This window comes from Schistocerca gregaria, chromosome 2 (assembly GCF_023897955.1).
Source record: "Schistocerca gregaria isolate iqSchGreg1 chromosome 2, iqSchGreg1.2, whole genome shotgun sequence".
In the NCBI taxonomy this organism is placed as follows: Eukaryota; Metazoa; Arthropoda; class Insecta; order Orthoptera; family Acrididae; genus Schistocerca; species Schistocerca gregaria.
The window spans coordinates 28,805,503-28,827,040 of NC_064921.1; the positions used below are offsets into that span (position 1 = coordinate 28,805,503).

The 21,538-nt window shown below is 42.7% G+C and overlaps 1 protein-coding gene across 1 annotated transcript in view; it reads left to right on the forward strand.

Annotated features, from left to right (window-relative positions):
* LOC126335621 (uncharacterized) overlaps positions 1-20,443 on the forward strand; it is a 127,264-nt gene extending 106,821 nt beyond the window's left edge. The window contains exons 4-5 of the mRNA XM_049999075.1: positions 841-1,006; positions 20,175-20,443. Coding sequence (XP_049855032.1) covers positions 841-996 — 156 coding nt within the window. The 3' untranslated portion in view covers positions 997-1,006; positions 20,175-20,443. The remainder of the gene's footprint in view (positions 1-840; positions 1,007-20,174) is intronic.
* Positions 20,444-21,538: the final 1,095 nt, after the last annotated feature.

The following is a 21,538-nucleotide window of genomic DNA, read 5'->3' on the forward strand; positions in this document are numbered from 1 at the left end:
CTGAAAACGTTTGGTCAGTGGTCTAGTATAATATATTTGTCCAATGAATACCCGTTTATCATCTGAATTTATTCTTGGTGTAGCAATTTTATATATATATATATATATATATATATATATATATATATATATATATATATATATATATATATGCTTATGACATGTTCGATATGCCTGCCATCATTGGCGCTGATGTGATGAATAGCGAAATCCTACATGACCCGCTGAAGTGTTGGAAGATAGGTGCTGTCGGTGACCTCCTGAATGGCTGCTTTCACCTCAGCAATTGTTTTGGGGTTATTGCCGTACACATTGTCTTTAATATAGTCCCACAAGAAGAATTCGCATATTTTCAGATCCGGCGAGTATGGCGGCCAATCCAGGCTGATGCCAGCGGCCTCTGCGTACCCCAGAACAAGAATGCAGTCCCCAAAGTGCTCCTCCAGAACATCAAACACTCTCCTGCTGCGATAGGGTCGAGCTCCTTCTTTCATGAACCACATCTTGCTGAAATCAGGGTCACTATAGATAATGGCGATGAAATCAGCTTTCAAAAGAAAGATTGCTATGGCCATCTCATGAATGCATAGACTCGCGGATTGCCGAGGTATACACATATCAGTGTGGGTGATGTAGAATACTGTAATAACAATAGGTTTAGAAGTAGGTGTATCTGTAGTTATTCGGCAAACCTGTACTTCTTCTGGGACAGCCAGTAACACATCTAGAAATATAAGATGGCAGTTATTCACTTTTAACCGTAGTTAATCTGTTTTATTTTATTTTTCAATTGATGCTTATTTTTGAAATGTGTAATTAACTCGCTTTCTCTGTTTGCAGGGCACCTACTACTTCAGTGGATTATCGCTACGAGGATTCACTCTACAAAAGTTCAGCTCGCTTTATTACGGAAAGTACAAAATATACTCTAAGGCCCTGAGGGACGGCGAAGAATTATTCTGTCTGCAGACAGTTGCCTCCGTCTACGAAGTCTGATATTCCCGTGGTAAGGAACAGATTTCTGAGTTACACTTGTTATCAAGTAATTGTTTCAGCGCAAAACGTTAAGCTCTGCAGACGAGGGTGTTCATAATCGTCAGAGAGGCGGAGGTAGAAGCTAACAGTCCTGCGAGTACAAGAAATATCCTTCCCAATCATTTGGCGCACAAGAAAAGAAGATGTGGTTCTGTGCAGATCATCTTAATTAGACACAAGGCACAAATCCACACTGTCTGTTACAATATATGACATTGTTTATATTTTTCATGTGACTTTCGGTGTAATACCCAACGGTTAGTACAATATTACATGAGAAGATTAGATGGTGATTTAAATAAATTTTTTAAGCACTTAGAAGGCACACATGTAGATGATGATAGATACAAAAATAAGAACAGGTGCAAAAGAACTCTATGACAAAGAAAGAAATACACCCACCACGATGGGACGGATACCGGTAGATGTGGTGTACGTGTACAGAGTGTACACTGATCTGTTACAAAGCTATTCTGCGACTTTGGATCTCCTTGTTAAACTAGCGTCTCCATAAGGTAAGGCTTAATCTAGAAGTAAGTACGACTGTAGCAACAGACAGACACGCGAGGTAACCACACTGGTCAGTTTAATAAAGCCCATAATGCTCTTCCTTTTTTCATTCAACGTCATCAAACACATAAACAGACTTTCAGAAGCCGCGTACAGTCTGCACTTTCACCTACGCTGTAACACGTACACGCAAGAAACAACACTCAAACTTGGAGATGAAAAGATGTTATCGTGTGTGAATAAACAAGAAAATTTCGGATCAGGTGTTTGATGGTATCGTGGTTCTGCAGCCAACAATACCAAATTATTTTATTTGCTTTAGTACAGAAAATAATAGTAAAACCCAAACAATCACATGAAGTGCAGCAGCCGCAAAGGGAAAAAGATGCAAAATCAAACTTCGTGAGCTGAGAAAGTATGTGACGCTACTTCGGTGATTACAATATCGATTCACATTTACAAAGAACTTGGTGGTAGGACCACACATATCAGTTGCATTGCTGCCCTCTGATGTGGATGTGATGACTGATTCGGTCATATCATCTCCCGAGGTGAGATGGGCCACAGCTGTTGCAACTGGTGCTTGATATCTTGGATGTTGGCAGCGGGTCGGAGTTTCCGTCCGATCTGGTATCGACACGTTTTCTATTGTGGACAGATTTAGCGATATTGCTCGCCATGAGAGTACCTCAGCATCACGCAGACAGCCCTGAAGACACGTGCTATATGTGGACTAGCAGCTGAAAAATGGCACCACAATACTCTCGAATGAGAGGTAACTTATGAATAAACAGACGTTCGTGATGTACCATTGTGGCGTCAGAGTTCCCGAAATCATTCCCAGCCGCGATCTGAAGTCCCATCCTAGGGGTGACCTCCCCAAGGCGCAAGGATTAGCATCACTGTGTGCCTCGGAAACACAGGAGGTAAGGGACCTCCCACAAGATCGCCGATACTTTCGCCAACGATGTTCATCTGGGCAGCGCACAATTGCAAATGGCTCTGAGCACTATGGGACTTAACATCTGAGGTCATCAGTCCCCCGCAGAATTGCAATTTGTCACTGAACACAATCTACATCTACATGACTACTCTGCAATTCACATTTAAGTGCTTGGCAGAGGGTTCATCGAACCACAATCATACTATCTCTCTACTATTCCACTCCCGAACAGCGAGCGGGAAAAACGAACACCTAAACCTTTCTGTTCGAGCTCTGATTTCTCTTATTTTATTTTGATGATCATTCCTACCTATGTAGGTTGGGCTCAACAAAATATTTTCGCATTCGGAAGAGAAAGTTGGTGACTGAAATTTCGTAAAAAGGTCTCGCCGCGACGAAAAACGTCTATGCTGTAATGACTTCCATCCCAACTCGTGTATCATATCTGCCACACTCTCTCCCCTATTACGTGATAATACAAAACGAGCTGCCCTTTTTTTTGCACCCTTTCGATGTCCTCCGTCAATCCCACCTGGTAAGGATTCCACACCGCGCAGCAATATTCTAACAGAGGACGAACGAGTGTAGTGTAAGCTGTCTCTTTAGTGGACTTGTTGCATCTTCTAAGTGTCCTGCCAATGAAACGCAACCTTTGGCTCGCCTTCCCGACAATATTATCTATGTGGTCCTTCCAACTGAAGTTGTTCGTAATTTTAACACCCAGGTACTTAGTTGAATTGACAGCCTTGAGAATTGTACTATTTATCGAGTAATCGAATTCCAACGGATTTCTTTTGGAACTCATGTGGATCATCTCACACTTTTCGTTATTTAGCGTCAACTGCCACCTGACACACCATACAGCAATCTTTTCTAAATCGCTTTGCAGCTGATACTGGTCGTCGGATGACCTTACTAGACTGTAAATTACAGAATCATCTGCGAACAGTCTAAGAGAACTGCTAAGATTGTCACCCAAGTCATTTATATAGATTAGGAACAGTAGAGGTCCCAGGACGCTTCCCTGGGGAACACCTGATAACACTTCAGTTTTACTCGATGATTTGCCGTCTATTACTACGAACTGCGACCTTCCTGACAGGAAATCACGAATCCAGTCGCACAACTGAGACGATACCCCATAGCTCCGCAGCTTGATTAGAAGTCGCTTATGAGGAACGGTGTCAAAAGCTTTCCGGAAATCTAGAAATACGGAATCAACTATAGCGGCCATTACTTCGTGCGAATAAAGAGCTAGCTGCGTTGCACAAGAGCGATGTTTTCTGAAGCCATGCTGATTACGTGTCAATAGATCGTTCCCTTCGAGGTGATTCATAATGTTTGAATACAGTATATGCTCCAAAACCCTACTGCAAACCGACGTCAATGATATAGGTCTGTAGTTAAATGGATTACTCCTACTACCCTTCTTGAACACTGGTGCGACCTGCGCAATTTTCCAATCTGTAGGTACAGATCTATCGGTGAGCGAGCGATTGTATATGAGTGCTAAGTAGGGAGCTATAGTATCAGCGTAATCTGAAAGGAACCTAATCGGTATACAATCTGGACCTGAAGACTTGCCCGTATCAAGCGATTTGAGTTGCTTCGCAACCCCTAAGGTATCTACTTCTAAGAAACTCATGCTAGCAGATGTTCGTGTTTCAAATTCTGGAATATTCCATTCGTCTTCCCTGGTGAAGGAATTTCGGAAAACTGCGTTCAATAACTCCGCTTTAGCGGCACAGTCGTCGATAACAGTACCATCGGCACTGCGCAGCGAAGCTATTGACTGCGTCTTGCCGCTAGTGTACTTTACATACGACATGAATTTCTTCGGATTTTCTACCAAATTTCGAGACAATGTTTCGTTGTGAAACCTATTAAAGCATCTCGCATCGAAGTACGTGCCAAATTTCGGGCGTCTGTAAATTTTAGCCCATCTTCGGGATTTCGCGTTCTTCTGAACTTCGCATGCTTTTTCCGTTGCCTCTGCAACAGCGTTCGGACCTTTTTTGTGTACCACGGGGGATCCGTTCCATCTCTTACCAATTTATGAGGTATGAATATCTCAATTGCTGTTGCTACTATATCTTTGAATTTGAGCCACATCTCGTCTACATTTGCATAGTCAGTTCGGAAGGAATGGAAATTGTCTTTTAGGAAGGCTTTTAGTGGCACTTTATCCGCTTTTTTAAATAAAATTATTTTGCGTTTGTTTCTGATGGATTTGGAAGAAATGGTACTGAGCCTAGCTACAATGACCTTGTGATCACTAATCCCTGTATCAGTCATGATGCTCTCTATCAGCTCTGGATTGTTTGTGGCTAAGAGGTCAAGTGTGTTTTCGCAACCATTTACAATTCGCGTGGGTTCGTGGACTAACTGCTCGAAATAATTTTCGGAGAAAGCATTTAGGACAATCTCGGAAGACGTTTTCTGCCTACCACCGGTTTTGAACAAGTATTTTTGCCAACATACCGAGGGTAGGTTGAAGTCCCCACCAACTATAACCGTATGAGTGGGGTATTTATTTGTTACGAGACTCAAACTTTTTCTGAACTGTTCCGCAACTGTATCATCGGAGTCTGGGGGTCGGTAGAAGGAGCCAATTATTAACTTAATTCGGCTGTTAAATATAACCTCCACCCATACCAATTCGCACGGAGTATCTATTTCGACTTCACTACAAGATAAACCACTACTGACAGACACAAACACTCCACCACCAATTCTGCCTAATCTATCTTTCCTGAACACCGTCTGAGACTTCGTAAAAATTTCTGCAGAACTTATTTCAGGCTTTAGCCAGCTTTCTGTACCTATAACGATATCAGCTTCTGTGCTTTCTATTAGCGCTTGAAGCTCAGGGACTTTTCCAGCGCAACTACAACAATTTACAACTATAATTCCGACTGTTCCTTGATCCAAGCACGTCCTGTAATTGCCAAGCACCCTTTGACATTGCAGCCCATCCCGCACTTTCCCGAGGCCTTCTAACCTAAAAAACCGCCCAGTCCACGCCACACAGCCTCCGCTACCCGTGTAGCCGCCAGCTGAGTGTAGTGAACTCCTGACCTATTTAGCGGAACCCGAAACCCCACCACCCTATGGCGCAAGTCAAGGAATCTGCAGCCAATACGGTCGCAAAACCTTCTGAGCCTCTGATTCAGACCCTCCACCCGGCTCTGCACCAAAGGTCCGCAGTCGGTTCTGTCAACGATGCTGCAGATGGTGAGCTCTGCCTTCATCTCGTAAGCCAGACCGGCAGCCTTCACCAAATCAGATAGCCGCTGGAATCCAGAGAGAATTTCCTCAGATCCAAAGCGACACACGTCATTAGTGCCGACATGTGCCACCACCTGCAGCTGGCTGCACCCTGTGCTCTTCATGGCATCCGGAAGGACCCTTTCCACATCAGGAATGACTCCTCCCGGATTGCACACGGAGTGCACACTGGATTTCTTCCCCTCCTTAGCCGCCGTATCCCTAAGGGGCCCCATTACGCGCCTAACATTGGAGCTCCCAACTACCACTACCAGTAAGCCCACCCTCTCCGATTGCCCGGACCTTGAAGACTGAGAATGATCCTCTGAAACAGGGCAGGAAGCTGCATCTGGTTCAGCCAGAGACAGTGCCTGAAACCGGTTTGTCAGACCCACCGGGGAGGCTTTCTGATCAGCCTCCGGGGACGTCTTTCGCTGCCTACTACGCCTTGGAGCGACCTCCCAATCAACCACAGGCGAGGGCTCAGCCCCACTGCGGGCAGCAACCGGGGCAACCACAGCGGCAGACCGATCTGGGGACAGACGGGATGAGGTTGACATCCCCGTGATACCCGAGTCCGGCTCCCCACAGTGGTGCCCATTGGCAACAGCCTCAAGCTGCGCGACCGAAGTCAGCGCCGATTGCAGATGTGAGCGAAGGGATGCCAAGTCAGCCCTCATCCGAACACAGCAATCCCAGTCCCTGTCCATTCTAATCGATGTTGAACAACAGTTGCCGAAACACGAGTCCGTGCCTAGATAACGCAAGCGAAACACGCAAAGAATGTATCAACTAACCTGTACAGATGCCTAACGACTGCGCTACAATCTGCTGAATTTACGATTACAGTAACTAAGACTCGAAATTGCACCTCCTATACGAAACTCACACGCAATTTGAATAAGAATCTACGAAGTAAACACTAAAGCGCGATGCTACAACTGTCAAATGCGACTCCATTCATCAGCAATCCGTAATTCGCGGAAATTTCACCACCCCGGACGCACCGTTTGTGTTATGGCGCTAATGACAGACTACGCATGGAACGATAATTCTCTAACGTCGTTGGTACTAGTCTGACAGTGACTGTTGTAGGGCTTCCATTTCTCTTTCTCAAATGGCTGTTGTGTTTCGCGTATACATATTTTTCAGTTATGTAATACTCCTCGACACCAATTTTTCTATTTAAATTCATAAAACGAGAAAATAACAAATAAAGTGTTAGACACTATGCAGTCATATCGGCACAAGGTACGACATGTCCACTCACACACAACAGCAGTGTTTGTGTCATCCTGCACTTACCCGTCACTGAGGATCAGTTGTTCCGTAGTCTCTCAGCTTGTACTGTGTAATGCGGCATAATAGAAAATCTTCTATAACGAGGCCTTTTCAGGCGGTGCATGGGTTTCGTCAACATTCGCACGTTAGGAAGCGAAAGAGATGGTTTGTTCCATAGGCAGCAATTTCTTCGGATAATGCAGAAAGTGGAATTCTGGGGCTTTTGGAGACCCAGCTTCACTATGTGATCTTCAGATGGGAAAAATTGGCAGTATGTCTCATTTGGTTAAACAATACAAAAGAAAATTTTGATTACTATCGGTCACTCTATTTGCCGTTGAAAGACTTGCAAGGCAGCTACTGAAATACATGATGGAGATGGTGCTCCTGTCGCTGATCTCGAAGACCGCATGAAATTCAAAAATACAAGATGAGGGCAGGGAGGGTGCGTAGTTCCAAAATGCAAGGTGGCGGTGGTGGTAAATTAAAAAAAATTCCAAGGTGGTAGTCATCGGAAATTTAAAAGGAAATTTTAAGAAAATTACAAATTGAGGAATTAGGCCAGTTACGGTTTGCAAATCCACTAATGTTACAAGCCAAAATTGTGCAATGATCAAAAGTGTCTGAAAGAGGCGTCATGTTCGAAAGTACATGAAAAACGTGAATGACTTATCGAAAATATGTAAACATACTGACCATAATGAAGTATTCCACATACAAATGCCTGTTTTATTTGTCGTTTTACGTAAATTTTTCTTCCCTTTTCTAAATAAGTACAGTGTTCCAAGTATTCCATTACATAGCAAAATTATGTAGTAAAGTTCTTGACAACATTGGAGTAACTTCGAATCAGTGATCTACCTTACAGATTAAGCAGCACTTTTCAATGGGCTACATGCATTATCTGTACCACATGTGGTGTAAGGCACAACACTACTCCAAATTTACATATTTCCACGACCAAATTGTCCGGATTGTTAACGTTAAATATAAGTACACACACAAACATATATATATATATATATATATATATATATATATATATATATATATATATATATATATATATATATTACAAAAAGGTACGGCCAAACTTTCAGGAAACATTCCTCACACACAAAGAAAAAAAGTTTGTTATGTGGATATGTGTCCGGAAACGCTTACTTTCCATGTTAGAGCTCAATTTCCTCTACCAATCCATCGGTCACCGAATCTGTTGTTGAGAAGCGTACGAACACTTCGACTGAAATGTGCAGGAGCTCCATCGTGCATGAACCACATGTTGTGTAGTACTTGTAAAGACACATGTTCTAGCAGCACAGGTAGAGTATCCCGTATGAAATCATGATAACGTGCTCCATTGAGCGTAGGTGGAAGAACATCACCAACAATACCTGCCCAAACGTCCACAGAAAATCTGTGTTGATGACATGATTGCGCAATTGCGTGCGGATTCTCATCAGCCCACACATGTTGATTGTGAAAATTTACAATTTTTATCACGTTGGAAAGAAACCTCATCCGTAAAGACAACATATGCACGGAAATGAGGATTGACACATTGTTGGATGAACCATTCGCAGAAGTGTACCCGTGGAGGCCAATCCGCTGCTGATAGTGCCTGCACACGCTGTACATGGTACGGAAACAACTGGTTCTCCCGTAGCACTCTCCATACAGTGACGTGGTCAACGTTACTTTGTACAGCAGCAACTTCTCTGACGCTGACTTTAGAATTGCCTCGTCGATTGCAGGTGTCCTCGTCGTTCTAGATCTTCGCCAGTTGCGAGTCATAGGCTGGAATGTTCCGTGCTCCCTAAGACGCCGATCAATTGCTTTGAACGTCTTCCTGTCGGTACACCTTCGTTCTGGAAATCTGTCTCGATACAAACGTACTGCGCCACGGCTATTGCCCCGTGCTAATCCATACATCAAATGGGCATCTGCCAACTCCGCATTTGTAAACATTGCACTGACTGCAAAACCAAGTTCGTGATGAACAGTAACCTACGTACTGATGGGCTTGAGGCTAGTACTGTAGAGCAATGAGTCGCATGTTAACACAAGCACCGAAGTCAACATTACCTTCCTTCAATTGGGCCTACTGAACGTAAATTCTAACTTTGCGTTAAATGTCTGTGTTATTTGTCAAAATCCATAAAGATTTCTTAATAACATTACATAACACACATGGTACTACTGCTCGTCTAACTTACAGACTTCGGTATTTATAAATTAGAGTACTTTGATGTGTGAAGTACACAGAAACCAAAAATTATCGAAATTATTTGTGTAAACACCAGACACTACTGTTCTAACTTGCAGGTTTAATTGTACTTCTTGAGAACTGATTTACGTTGTCACACAGTGGTAACTACATGACACTTTGATGAAACAGCATACTGACCAGTCGTAATACACCTTTCTCTAGGTAAGAAACAGGTGTTGCTGTCCTTCAACTATCCACATTCAACTACTTTTAAAAGTCACCCATGTTTCTTACAGGCTGCATGATAGGGTGTTACTGTTATCTGACAATGTAAAACATTTTTCATCTTATGCTAACAATTCTAACTTATGTTAATGCACAATGGAGACTAAATGACATTTTGCCCCACAATGACCATCATTTTACGCCAATATAGTAGAAAACTGACCTGTATATTGTTATGTTACAGTAAAACTGTAATGGCACTCTCCTAGTAATGGTGACTACTCTTGTGCTGAACACCGTTGGATGCAGTAATAATGGCAGCTGTGTGTGTGTGTGTGTGTGATTGTTTGTCACATTTTGATAGTGGGTTGTAGCTATTGATATCCCACATTTCATATTTGGTTACAGATAAGCATCAAATGAAACTGTAACAAAGTGCCCCAATTGTCACTATTCTTACACCAAACTGTAACATATTACCCTGAACATCACCAACTAAAGAAGTTGAGTTATTCTAACAAACAAGATGAGACTTATCAATGCCAGAAAGTCAGGACGTCCCAACAACAAAATATGTAGTTTCGTTACATCATGTGCTTATGTGAATATCCCATCTATGATGTCACAAGCCAGACCGCTTTACTACAACATCACCATGACATCAGGCACAAGTCACTGGACCTTGTCTGTGCACGCTCACAACCCAAGATGTCAGGTACACACTGACTGGTTGTTTTGTTATGATGGTCAGTAAAATGCTGCACTGATTCTGATATCATAGTGTCAATTTCAATGATCTGTACATGGTGTAATTATGACATCATAGTAAAGGTGACGTGGCTTGTGATCTCATAGATACAGTGCTAATGTACACATGAATTATCACAAATCTGACAAAGCAGTTTGCTTGTTGGAAGAAGTCTTCATTTGCTGGCACCAACAGACCTCAACTTGCTGATGTATCGCTTTTGCTTGTTGGAACAAGTCATATTTTACCAGTTAAGACTCACCTTGCTGAGCTGGCGATGTGTGGGACAAATTGATACCGCTTTATGCAAAAATGGTTATATATGACGCAGTTTGCTACAACTTTGTTTAAAGTTGATGTATGGAGCAATTTTTACAATTTTGTTTATTGCTTGGGATACTATTCGAGATCCAGTGACTGATTCCCACTGTCAAGCTGCTTAACATGCAATGCCAGCTCCTGGTGTTAGGGAGCTATCAGAGATCCGCTAGGACATACTCATTGGTCATGTACGAGATGATGTGTTGCAGTTTCGCTGTAGTACATCAAAGTGTAAGTGCTATTTGTTATAATTTTCCTATAACACAGCGAGTTTGTCGAAATTTTGTTTTCACATAGCGATGTATAGAGTAATTTCTTAGAGTTTTTGCTGTAACATGCCCATTTATGGGCAATTTGTTACATTTTTCATAACATACCGATATATGGCGAAATTTTGTTATATTTTTGTTATAACAGGAGCATTTTGTTACAATTTTGTATATCAGTAGTGACTCATGCGGTGATTTGTCACAATTTTGCCGTAATGTAGCAATCTGTCACAATTTTGCCTTAACATGACGATGTATACAGCAATGCGTTACAATTTCACTTCTTGCTTGTCTGTAACTGATCAGAAAACAGGGGAGATGTGGTAGCTGACAGCCACTGCTACATGCACTGCCATCTTCTGGTGTTACAGCACTGCTTGAGATTCAGTGGCTGGCACGCACTATTGGGCTAGGTCACCAGATGTTGAGGGTGAAGGCGGTCACCACAGTCAGGATTGTGGTAGTCGCCATATCTTAGCAGCACTTTCATTCACAGTAATTGTAGTCACCACGGTCGAGAGGTAATGGTAGTAAACTGGTCGACTAACCATCATTGCTCCACAGTAATACGTCAGGTAATCGTAGTCACCCTGAAAACCGTTCGTCACTGCCCCACACACAAATCTCCAAACAATGGCAATCACAATGTTAGTTGACAGTAACTGCCCTACCCAGTTGTACCTAGGGTAATGACAAACCTCTCGTCAACTTACTATCATTGTCCCAGTCAACAGGATCTGGAGACACTGGTGTTCATCCTTGGGATAATGGTAGTCACTGATGAACTGACGATCACGGTGCCATAGCATTCAGGGCAGTGGTAGTCACCATGGTTGAGGAGTAATGGCAGTTGATGCTTATCTGTAACATCGTGATGTGCCTAAATTGTTACAGCTTTGCTATAAGAAGGGCAACTTTGCTGCCACCAACATACCGATGTTTAGAGTACCTTGATACAATTTTTGCGACAACAATGCGCTGTATAGGGCAATTCGTTACAATTTTGCTGCAATAAGTAAATGTATGGGGATATATTTCACTATTTTGCTATTAAATGACGATGTATGGAGGACAACATGCGATATAGTCTCCACTGTGCCATAACATAAGAGGTGAAAGGGAACACAAACGTCTAAAAGATAAAAAATAATAAAATAAAAAAATGTAAAAAATTAACAGGAAGTGAAAAAAGTCTAAGCAAGCATGACTATAAGTCAAATGTAATGATTTAGAAGCAGGATAGATGTTGCCTACAAGAATACTAAAGAGACCTTTCGAGAAAAGAGAAGCAGCTCTAGGAATATCAAGAGTTCAGATGGAAAACCGGTTCTGAGAAAAGAAGGGAAAACTGAAAGTTGGAAAGAGTATATGTAACGCAGATACTTCCGTATCACACTTCTTTGCTTATTGATTCTTTCTGACTAATGTCTTAAACTTCAGCCTACTCTTCATCACTACTATATTGTGATCTGAGTCTGTATCTGCTTCTGGGTACGCCTTACAATCCAGTACTCATTTCGGAATCTCTGTCAAACTTCAGCCTACTCTTTATTACTACTATATTGTGATCTGAGTCTGTATATTCTTCTGGGTACACCTTACAATCCAGTATCTGATTTCGGAATCTCTCTCTGACTATGATGTAATCTCACTGAAATCTTCCCGTATCACCCAGCCTTTTCCAAGTATACCTCCTCCTTTTGTGATTCTTGAAGAGAGTATTCGCTATCACTAGCTGAAACTTGTTACAGAACTCAATAAGATTTCTCCTCTTTCACCCCTTGTTCTAAGCCCATATTCTCCTCTACACTTTCCTCCTACTCGTTCCCCTACAACTGCATTCCTGCCCCATGACTATTAGATTTTCATCCCCCTTTACATACTGTATTGCCCTCTCAATATCTTCATACAGTTTCTCTGTCTCTTCATCTTCAGCTTGCGACTTCGGCATGTATACCTAAACTATCGTTGTCGGTGTTGGTTTTCTGTCGATTCAGATGAGAATAACCCTATCACTGAACCCTTCATTCTCTCTGTCCTACCTTCCTATTTATAACGAATCCTACCCCCGTTATACCATTTTCTGTTGCTGTTGATATTACCCTATACTCATCTGACCAGAAATCCTTGTCTTCTTTCCACTTCACTTCACTGACACCTATCATATCTAGACTGAGTCTTTGCATTTCCCTTTTCAGATTTTCTAGTTTCTCTACCACGTTCACGCTTACGACATTCCACGTCCCGACTCGTAGAACGTTATCCTTTCGTTGATTGTTCAATATTTTTCTCATGGTAACTCCGCCCATGGTGGTAAACGGATGCAGAATCAACAACTGAAGGTAGGGGTGCTGTTCTCCAGGCAGGAGGGTGTCATCCTAACTAGCCACCCTTGTACACAAAAGTTTCACTCGCAAAATTAGATCTTGAGGCCGAGAAGAACAGAGTGTTTGAGGAATTACGACGAGAGAATCAATGCTTACGTCTAAGTGAGTAGTAGCACAAAGTGCTATCCGTATTGCCACGCGAGATGATGTTTGTTTGAATACAGCTGGTAGGTTACTGAAGTTGATCTAAGGGACCATTGGTACTGATGATAAATGAAAAATAAATGATTCGCTGGGACAAGTAAGAAGACTAGGTGGTAGGAGAAACGCTACGTCGGAGTGCCACACCACGCATCTAACAAATTCGGAACAAGGCATGCTGAATAAGACTCGAACGTCGTATGAACCAACAAGAGAACTGACAGAGTCTGCTAAAACAACCGTGGACATGGCGAATCTAGAGCGAAACGTGATACAGTCCCAGCTAGATGTTTCATATGAAATAGTGACAGTCGCGAACTCCTAACTGGTAGCAAAAGGGATGCAAGGGTAGAGATAACAGCATTAGAGGAGACCATACACCAAGCAGTACCTGGGCAGTTGAATCGTACAATGTTACCCCTGGAACAATTTCTGGTTGGTCTATGGGAGGTCAAGAAGGAATTAATAGCAGAAGTGGTACCAGAAGTTAAACTGAGTGGGCCGAGCTTTTCGTTCTTCTGTCACTGGTACAGCCCAGCTGCAAATACTAGTTCATCGGTTGGCGACTCCACAGAGAGCTGTGTCCACAACGACCATATGATAAATAAAATTAGAAGGAAGGTCAGCATTGGCCGTAATTTTGATGATTTATTAACAGCAAAATCGATTTTCGATCACATAGTGATCATCTTCAGTGTTTTAGCGTACAAATTAAAAAAGCTCATAGGCACAATAAGTTATTGTGATCGTTTCATAGCTTTTATTACTGCTAATAACTAGACACCAGTGTCTGCGAGCTTTAATTTGTACGCTAGAGCACTGATGATTATCATTATGTGATCGAAAATCGATTATGCTGTTAATAAATCATCAAAATTACGACCAATGCTGACCTTCCTTCTAATTTTAGTACTAGTTCAGTTACGAGTGGCAAGTACCGGCACACGGTATTGATGTTACATAGTCCATCCCGAACAGATGAAGTGGGAATCTCTGGGAAAGTACCTACATGTAAGATCACAAGAGCAGATGTTGATTTCTAAAGAAAGGCAAAGTTACGCTTTACTGTCCGTGGACAAACTCCTACTTTGAGAGATATGGCTAAATAGTGAAGACCAAAGCAAAGGGACTAGTACAGATGTTTTAACGAAGCTCGGAACAAGTGAATATGTGGTAGCACCACACTCTTACTCCCTAAGGTCGGCTTGCGTTGGATCTATTCCATATTCAAAGCGAAAGTGGTTATTTTAAACTGCTAAGAGAGGGGCTCACTGAAAGAGATGCTGAGACTAGAACTAGAATATAGTGGCACAACTTATGACATCTCAAAAGTAGATTTTCATCTGTCAGCTACTATCACTGGGATCTCTATTGTGAATATGAAACAGCCCTTGTATTTTGTGGATAAACCATTGGGGTTACTTCCCGCCTGGGAAGTAATCCATTTACTCGACGAACAGATAGCAGGGGAAAAGGGTGCATTACCACAGAGCAGATGTTCCAGCAAGTACAAAACACCGTGATGAACAATGTATTAAAGACATGAGATTATGTGTCTTGGCTTCTGGTACTCTTGTCGTACTGACTCTACTTCGTGTAACTTGTTTCCGATTGCTGGAGCTCACAGTGCATGAGTTGCTAGAAGAATCGGGTTACCACTAGAAATTAGTAATTAATATCATAAGCTGCCAGTGAACAGTGTGGTCCAAGCTGTAGTAAGGAGAAACGGAGGAGACTATTAAAAATGTCGAACCAAGGACATCGTTGATATTATTTCCAGGAGAGTAAAGAGAAGACAGTCCAGTGCAAGGGGAGAGGAGTGTCGCACCATGGTTTGGCTGGCATTGCGAATGACTTCTGCGATTGAATCAGCAAAACGATGTCATCAGGAGCCTGGCTCAAAAGCATGTGTTCAGTACAAAAGAACAATTATTCAGTGAACTGTCAATGCAGAAGACGTCGTCCAACGCCTCTGGAAAGAGTGTTGCTACACATTACACCACTGACAGGGCTTCTGGACACGCTGGCAGACTCGTTAGTATGCACTTTACACTGACCTGACGAAGTCATGAGGTAGCAATACGCACGTGTACATAAAGCATAAACAGGCAGTGCATTAGTGGAGCTGTCATTTGTGCACAGGTACTTCATATGAAAAGGTTTAGAACACGATTATGACCGTATGACGGTCATTAAAAGACTTTGAACTTGGAGTGGTAGTTGGAGCTAGATGCATGGGACATTCCGTTTCGGAAATTTTTGGGGAATTCTATATTGCCGGCCACGGTGGTCTAGCGGTTCTAGGCGCTCAGTCCGGAACCGCGCGACTGTTACGGTCGCAGGTTCGAATCCTGCCTCGGGCATGGATGTGTGTGATGTCCTTAGGTTAGTTAGGTTTAAGTAGTTCTAAGTTCTAAGGGACTGATGGCCACAGATGTTAAGTCCCATAGTGCTCAGAGCCATTTGAACCATTTTTTTGAATTCTATGTTCTGAGATACACAGTGGCAAGAATATCCCGAGAATACCAGATTTCAGGCATTACTTCTGGTCTCAGACTGCACAGTGTCCCGCGGCCTTCACTTAACGACCGAGAGCAGTGGCGTTTGTATACAGTTGTCAGTGCTAGTAGACAAGCAACACTGTATGAAATGACCGCAGAAATCGAAGTGGGACCTATGATGAAAGTGTCCATTAGGACAGTAGGGCAAAATTTGGCATTAGCGGGCATCAGACGACCACTTTGCCAAGAGCATGACATTGCCTGCAGCACCTTTCCTGGGCTCGGTGATCGTATAAGTTGGAAGCTAGACGACTGGAAAACCGTGGCCTGGCCAGATGTGTCCAGATTTCAGTTGGTAAGAGCTAATGGTAGGATTCAAGCTGGGCACAGACCCCACAAAGTCACGGACAAGGTTATCAACAAGGAACCGTGCAAGCTGGAGGTGGCTCCATAATGGTGCAGACTATGTTTACGTGGAATAGACTGAGTCCTCTGGTCCAACTGCACCGAACTTTGAGTGAAAGTGCTCATGTTCGGTTACTTGGAGACCATTTGCGGTTGGTTACTCGTGGACTTCATGTTCCCAAACGTGTCACTGGGTCACAATTGTTCGTGATTGGGTTGAAGGACATTCTGGGCAATTTGAGCAAATAATTTGGACAGCCACATCGCCCAACAAGAATCCCGTCGAACATTTATGGATCACAATGGAGAGACCAGTTCGTGTACAACATCCTGCAGTGGCAACACTTTTCCAACTATGGACGGCTATAAAGGTAGCTTGGCTCACATTTCTGCAGGCCACTTCCAACGACATCGAGCTGCTGCACGACGCCGGGCAAGAGCAGGTCCGGCACGACATTAGGAGGTGTCCCATTACTTTCGTCACCTGAGGCTTTATTCCTGAATTTATCCTCCAATTGGATGCAAGTTACAACTAAATTGTTATAATATACTAAAGCCATTATTTGACATAAACAGATTGCAAAAACAGAAATACAAAAAACGTATTCATAATTTCGTCCCCCACAAAAATTTCCTACATTACAATTAACTGAAATGTATTTTTTCCATTGTAACATTGCCAGACAATTTCACTATTGTTATAATATACTAAAGTTAGTATTGGACATAAACATTAACAGTTCAAGAACAGAAATACAAAAAACGTGTTCATAATATCGTCCCCCACAAAAATTCCTAATATTACAATTAACGAAAAAATGTATTTTTCCATTGTAACATTGTCAGGCGGTTTCACTATTATAAATCACTTGAAAGGCCACAAATGAACAATTTTTCAAGTTATTTTCATCATTCTAAAAATTTGTCAAATATGAATTTATGTGTTATGCAGAAGAAGAGCATATTTTATGACAACAAACCAACCATTTAGGGCAACGAATTCATTTCTCTTCGCTTTTGGTTTTCCATATGAAAAAAAGTAATCTTTACAAACAGCAAATAAAATCAGTTTTTAACAACAGTTCTAAATTCCGTCACTGGGACAAAAACAGGAATTGCACAGTGGACGAAATTACGGACACTCCCAGACCCGCTGCTTCAGACCACACAATGACTATCCACTGTGCGCCACACGGCGGCATTCTTGAGTCAGCATCATTGCTGCTGTGCTGTAAGCGTCGCTTTGCAACCTGAGGGAACACACAGTGCACCACCCTTCTCGTGAGCTACTGCTGACACCGGCATGCTTCCCCGGCCTCGGCAGCTTATTCCATAGAGGCCACCCACTGGCTTTCCAGCTCTACCTCAAATGCTGTGTTTGTTGTGGAATAAAGGACTAGCTCAACCAGCACTGTATCTATGACACTCGCTGCCAGACACCTGCCACCACCAATGCACTGCAGCTACTCCCTGGCAGGTGAACTGTCTTAATTCCTCATGCATCACAGACAGTATCACCTGCCACCCTAGAGTTAAAAACCATTCAACAGCCAAGATGGCGTAAAATATTTCTCTATTTAAAACAGCTGGTTTCAACCAACTTTGCTGTCATCTTCACGTCCTAAAAATCTTTTTGCGGTAAATCGTATTTAATTTACGCTTATTCTCAAGAGTCAAGAGTATGAAAGGCGTCAAGAGTATGAAAATCAGCACCCTACAGATCGCACAGCCCTACCTCTATGCTGCTTCTTGTGTCCGTCTTGCTTAGGCCGTCGTCTTTCTTTATTTCTTTCTTGTTTTGTCAGTGGAGGGCAATGTAATCTGCGAATCTTAGTCTCTATCGTTGATATTCTTTCGCCTTCAAGTGTAGTCACATTCAGAAACCTAGCTTTTATTCCAGACATTACTTATTCGGTGTAAATGTTAAACACTGGGTAAGAAAAACTACTCCTCTGCCATACTGCCTTTTTGATCACACCTAATCATTACTGGTCTTCCATTCTACTTGATTCTGATACCCATTATATATTACTCCTCATTCCTAAAATCGTAGAAGGCCGGAGTGGCCGAGCGGTTCTAGGCGCTACAGCCTGGAGCCGCGCGACCGCTACGGTCGCAGGTTCGAATCCTGCCTCGGGCTTGGATGTGTGTGATGTCCTTAGGTTAGTTAGGTTTAAGTAGTTCTAAGTTCTAGGGGACTGATGACCTCAGAAGTTAAGTCCCATAATGCTCAGAGTCATTTGAACCATTTGAACCATTTGAACCTAAAATCGTACTCCTGTTGATCTCAGGATTTCGAATATCTTGTGCCCATTTACATTGTCGAACACTTTATGTAGATCGACAAATCCGACGAACGTGTATTGATTTTTTATGTCATGCTTCCATTAACAAGCACAACGATAGAACTGCCTCTCTGGTATCTTTACCTATCGTAAAGCAAAATTGATCGACACCTGAGAGACCCTAGACTTTCGTTTCCATCCTTCTAATTGGTGTCGGCATATTTATGCATCAGCTGTCAAGGTGATTGCACGATAGGTAGCGCACTAATCTCTGGTTGCTACTTTCAGAATAGGGTGAATGATGTTTTTCAGAAAGTCTGATGGGATGTGTCCAGTCTCAATGTTTCTACACACCAAGTTGAATAGACTTATGATTACTACTTCCCCTAATGACTTTAATAATTCCGAAGGTGTGATACTATGCCCTCTGCCTTATTTAATCGTAAATCTTCCATACCTTTGCGAAATTGGATCCCCTGTGTCTTCCAAATTCACTTTCATTTCTTCTTCTGTTACGTCCGCTGACAGGTTTCTTCCTGTGAGGTAGAGACGTTCAGTTTATCCTTCCCACCTGTCTGATTTCTCCTCTACATTCAACATCGGAATCTCTACTGCATTCTTAATGGTGATTGCCTTTCTTTTAATTCCACCGTAGGTTGTTTTGAGTTTGCTACATGCTGCATCTGCCCTTCCAACAACCACGGCTGTTTCCATCTCTTCACAGGTTTCCTGCAACCACTTAGTGTTACCTTCCCTCCCTCACTTCACATTTATTAAATTCCTATGGGACTTATATAGCTGCATTTCTATCATTTTTGACCATTTCTTTTACTTCCTTCTTTCGTAGATTAATTGAGGCACTTCTTCTTTTGCCCTAAGTTTCTTTGCGTTGCCTTCCTAGTAGCTAGATTTTGTGTAAGCAACTTCTGTGATTTCACTTCCTAGAGAATCCCTCTCCCTTTTATCTAAACTGCTTACTATGGTATTCATTATCTAATTATCTACCGGCTAAGGGAATCAAACGCACCCCGTCATTGCTCAGTACCTCGGTATCCTACTTCTTTGGACGTTGATTTCTGACCAGAAATCCGTATCTCCTTGCCGATTAACTTTACTGATCCCCACCATATTTAGACTGAGGCTTTGCATTTCTCTTTTTAGATTTTCTAGTTTCCGTACCACATTCAGATTTCTACCATTCCATACTCGGACTCGCAGAATATTACCCTTTCGTTGGTTACTCAATCTTTTTCTCACGGCTACCTCTGCTATTGGCAGTCCACTCCAGGAGTGAAAAGGGTAAGGAAGGATAACGACATCGTCCTTTGCAAAGGAACCATGCCGGCAGTATCCTTATGGGACTTAGGGGAAAAGAGTAAGAGCTAAATCTCGATGGCATAACGAAGACTTGAATCGCCCTCTTCACGAATGCCAGACCAGAGTCGCAGCACTGAGGCTTCTCACTCGCTTTTTCCAAACGGAAGCGTTTGGCTGCGAAGTACAGATGTATAGGCGGTACGAGCATGGTCAAACCTCTCGATGGTATTGAGCTTCAGGGAATCAATTTTGTCGTTTAAAATACATTCTGATTTCCGTGCTCTTTTACGTAATCGTCATTGTGAACAGTAATGCTGAGGTTCTTTCCAGGTTAACCTTCGGCGGAAACAGCTAATCAACACGTACTCTCAGCCACGGTTACGTCTGAATTGTAGCGCCATGTGGCTTCGCCTTTACAGCTGTGTACGGAATTGTGCTGTATTTGCAACATAATAAATAAATGCTTATAGACTTCAGTCTTATGATTGTTGCTCCGTTCCTGTGTGCCAGAATGTTTCAAGTTAAAGGACGGAAAATGTCTGTATGAATTTCTAACACCAGATGGAACTGTAAAATTAATAAAATTGATATGTAAAACATGCAATCCATCATTCATTTTTATTGCTAAAGATTTTGTCTGATTCATAAGGGTTCCTTTTTTTCCAAATAGTGGAGTCCACATTTTCATCCAGCGTAGCAGAGATCCACTGCTTACAAGTAGCATGAAGCCACTGCTCAACATAGTCACTTATTATTATCATTTTAGTTCTGTCGAGGCTGGTAGTATATGGAGCTCGTTGAAAGCTGCAGTCGCCATCCCCGAACTGCTCTTCAACAGTGGGAAGCAAGAAGATGCTTAAAACATCAATGTAAGCCTGTGATGTGATAGTGCCACCCAAAAAAAGGGGTGCAAGCCTCCTCCATGAAAAACACGACCACACCATAACAATTCCGTTGGCACTACACACGCTGGCAGATGACGTTCACCGGGCATTCGCCATACCCACACCCTGCCATCTGATCGCCACATTATGTACCGTGATTCGTCACTCCACACAACGTTTTTCCACTCTTCAATCGTCCAATGTTAACGCTTCTTACACCAAGTGAGGCGTCGTTTGGCATTTACCGGCGTGATGTGTGGCTTATGAGCAACCGCTCGAGCATGCAATCCAAGTTTTCTCAGCTCCCGCCTAACTGTCATAGTACTTGCAGTGGATCCTGATATAGTTTAGAATTCCTGTGGGATGGTCTGGACAGATGTCTGCCTATTGCACATTACGAGTCTCTTCAACTGTCGGCGGTCTCTGTCAGTCAACAGGCGAAGTCGGCCTGTACGCTTTTGTGCTGTACGTGTCCCTCCACGTTTCCACTTCACTATCACATCGGAAACAGTGGACCTAGGGATGTTTAGAAGTGTGGAAATCTCGCGTACAGACGTACAACACAAATTACACCCAGTCATCTCAGCACGTTCGATGTCCCTGAGTTCCGCGGAGCGCCCCATTCTGCTCTCTCACGATGTATAATAACTACTGAGGTCACCGATATGGGGTAACTGTCAGTAGGTGTCAGCACTTCTGGCGAGAGGAAGGACAGTAGTATGAACAGACCACCAAACTTTGACATTTCTGACAAACTGCCAATTATTACACCATAGGTTGTTGTCTACAGGAATTTAATTATGAAATAAG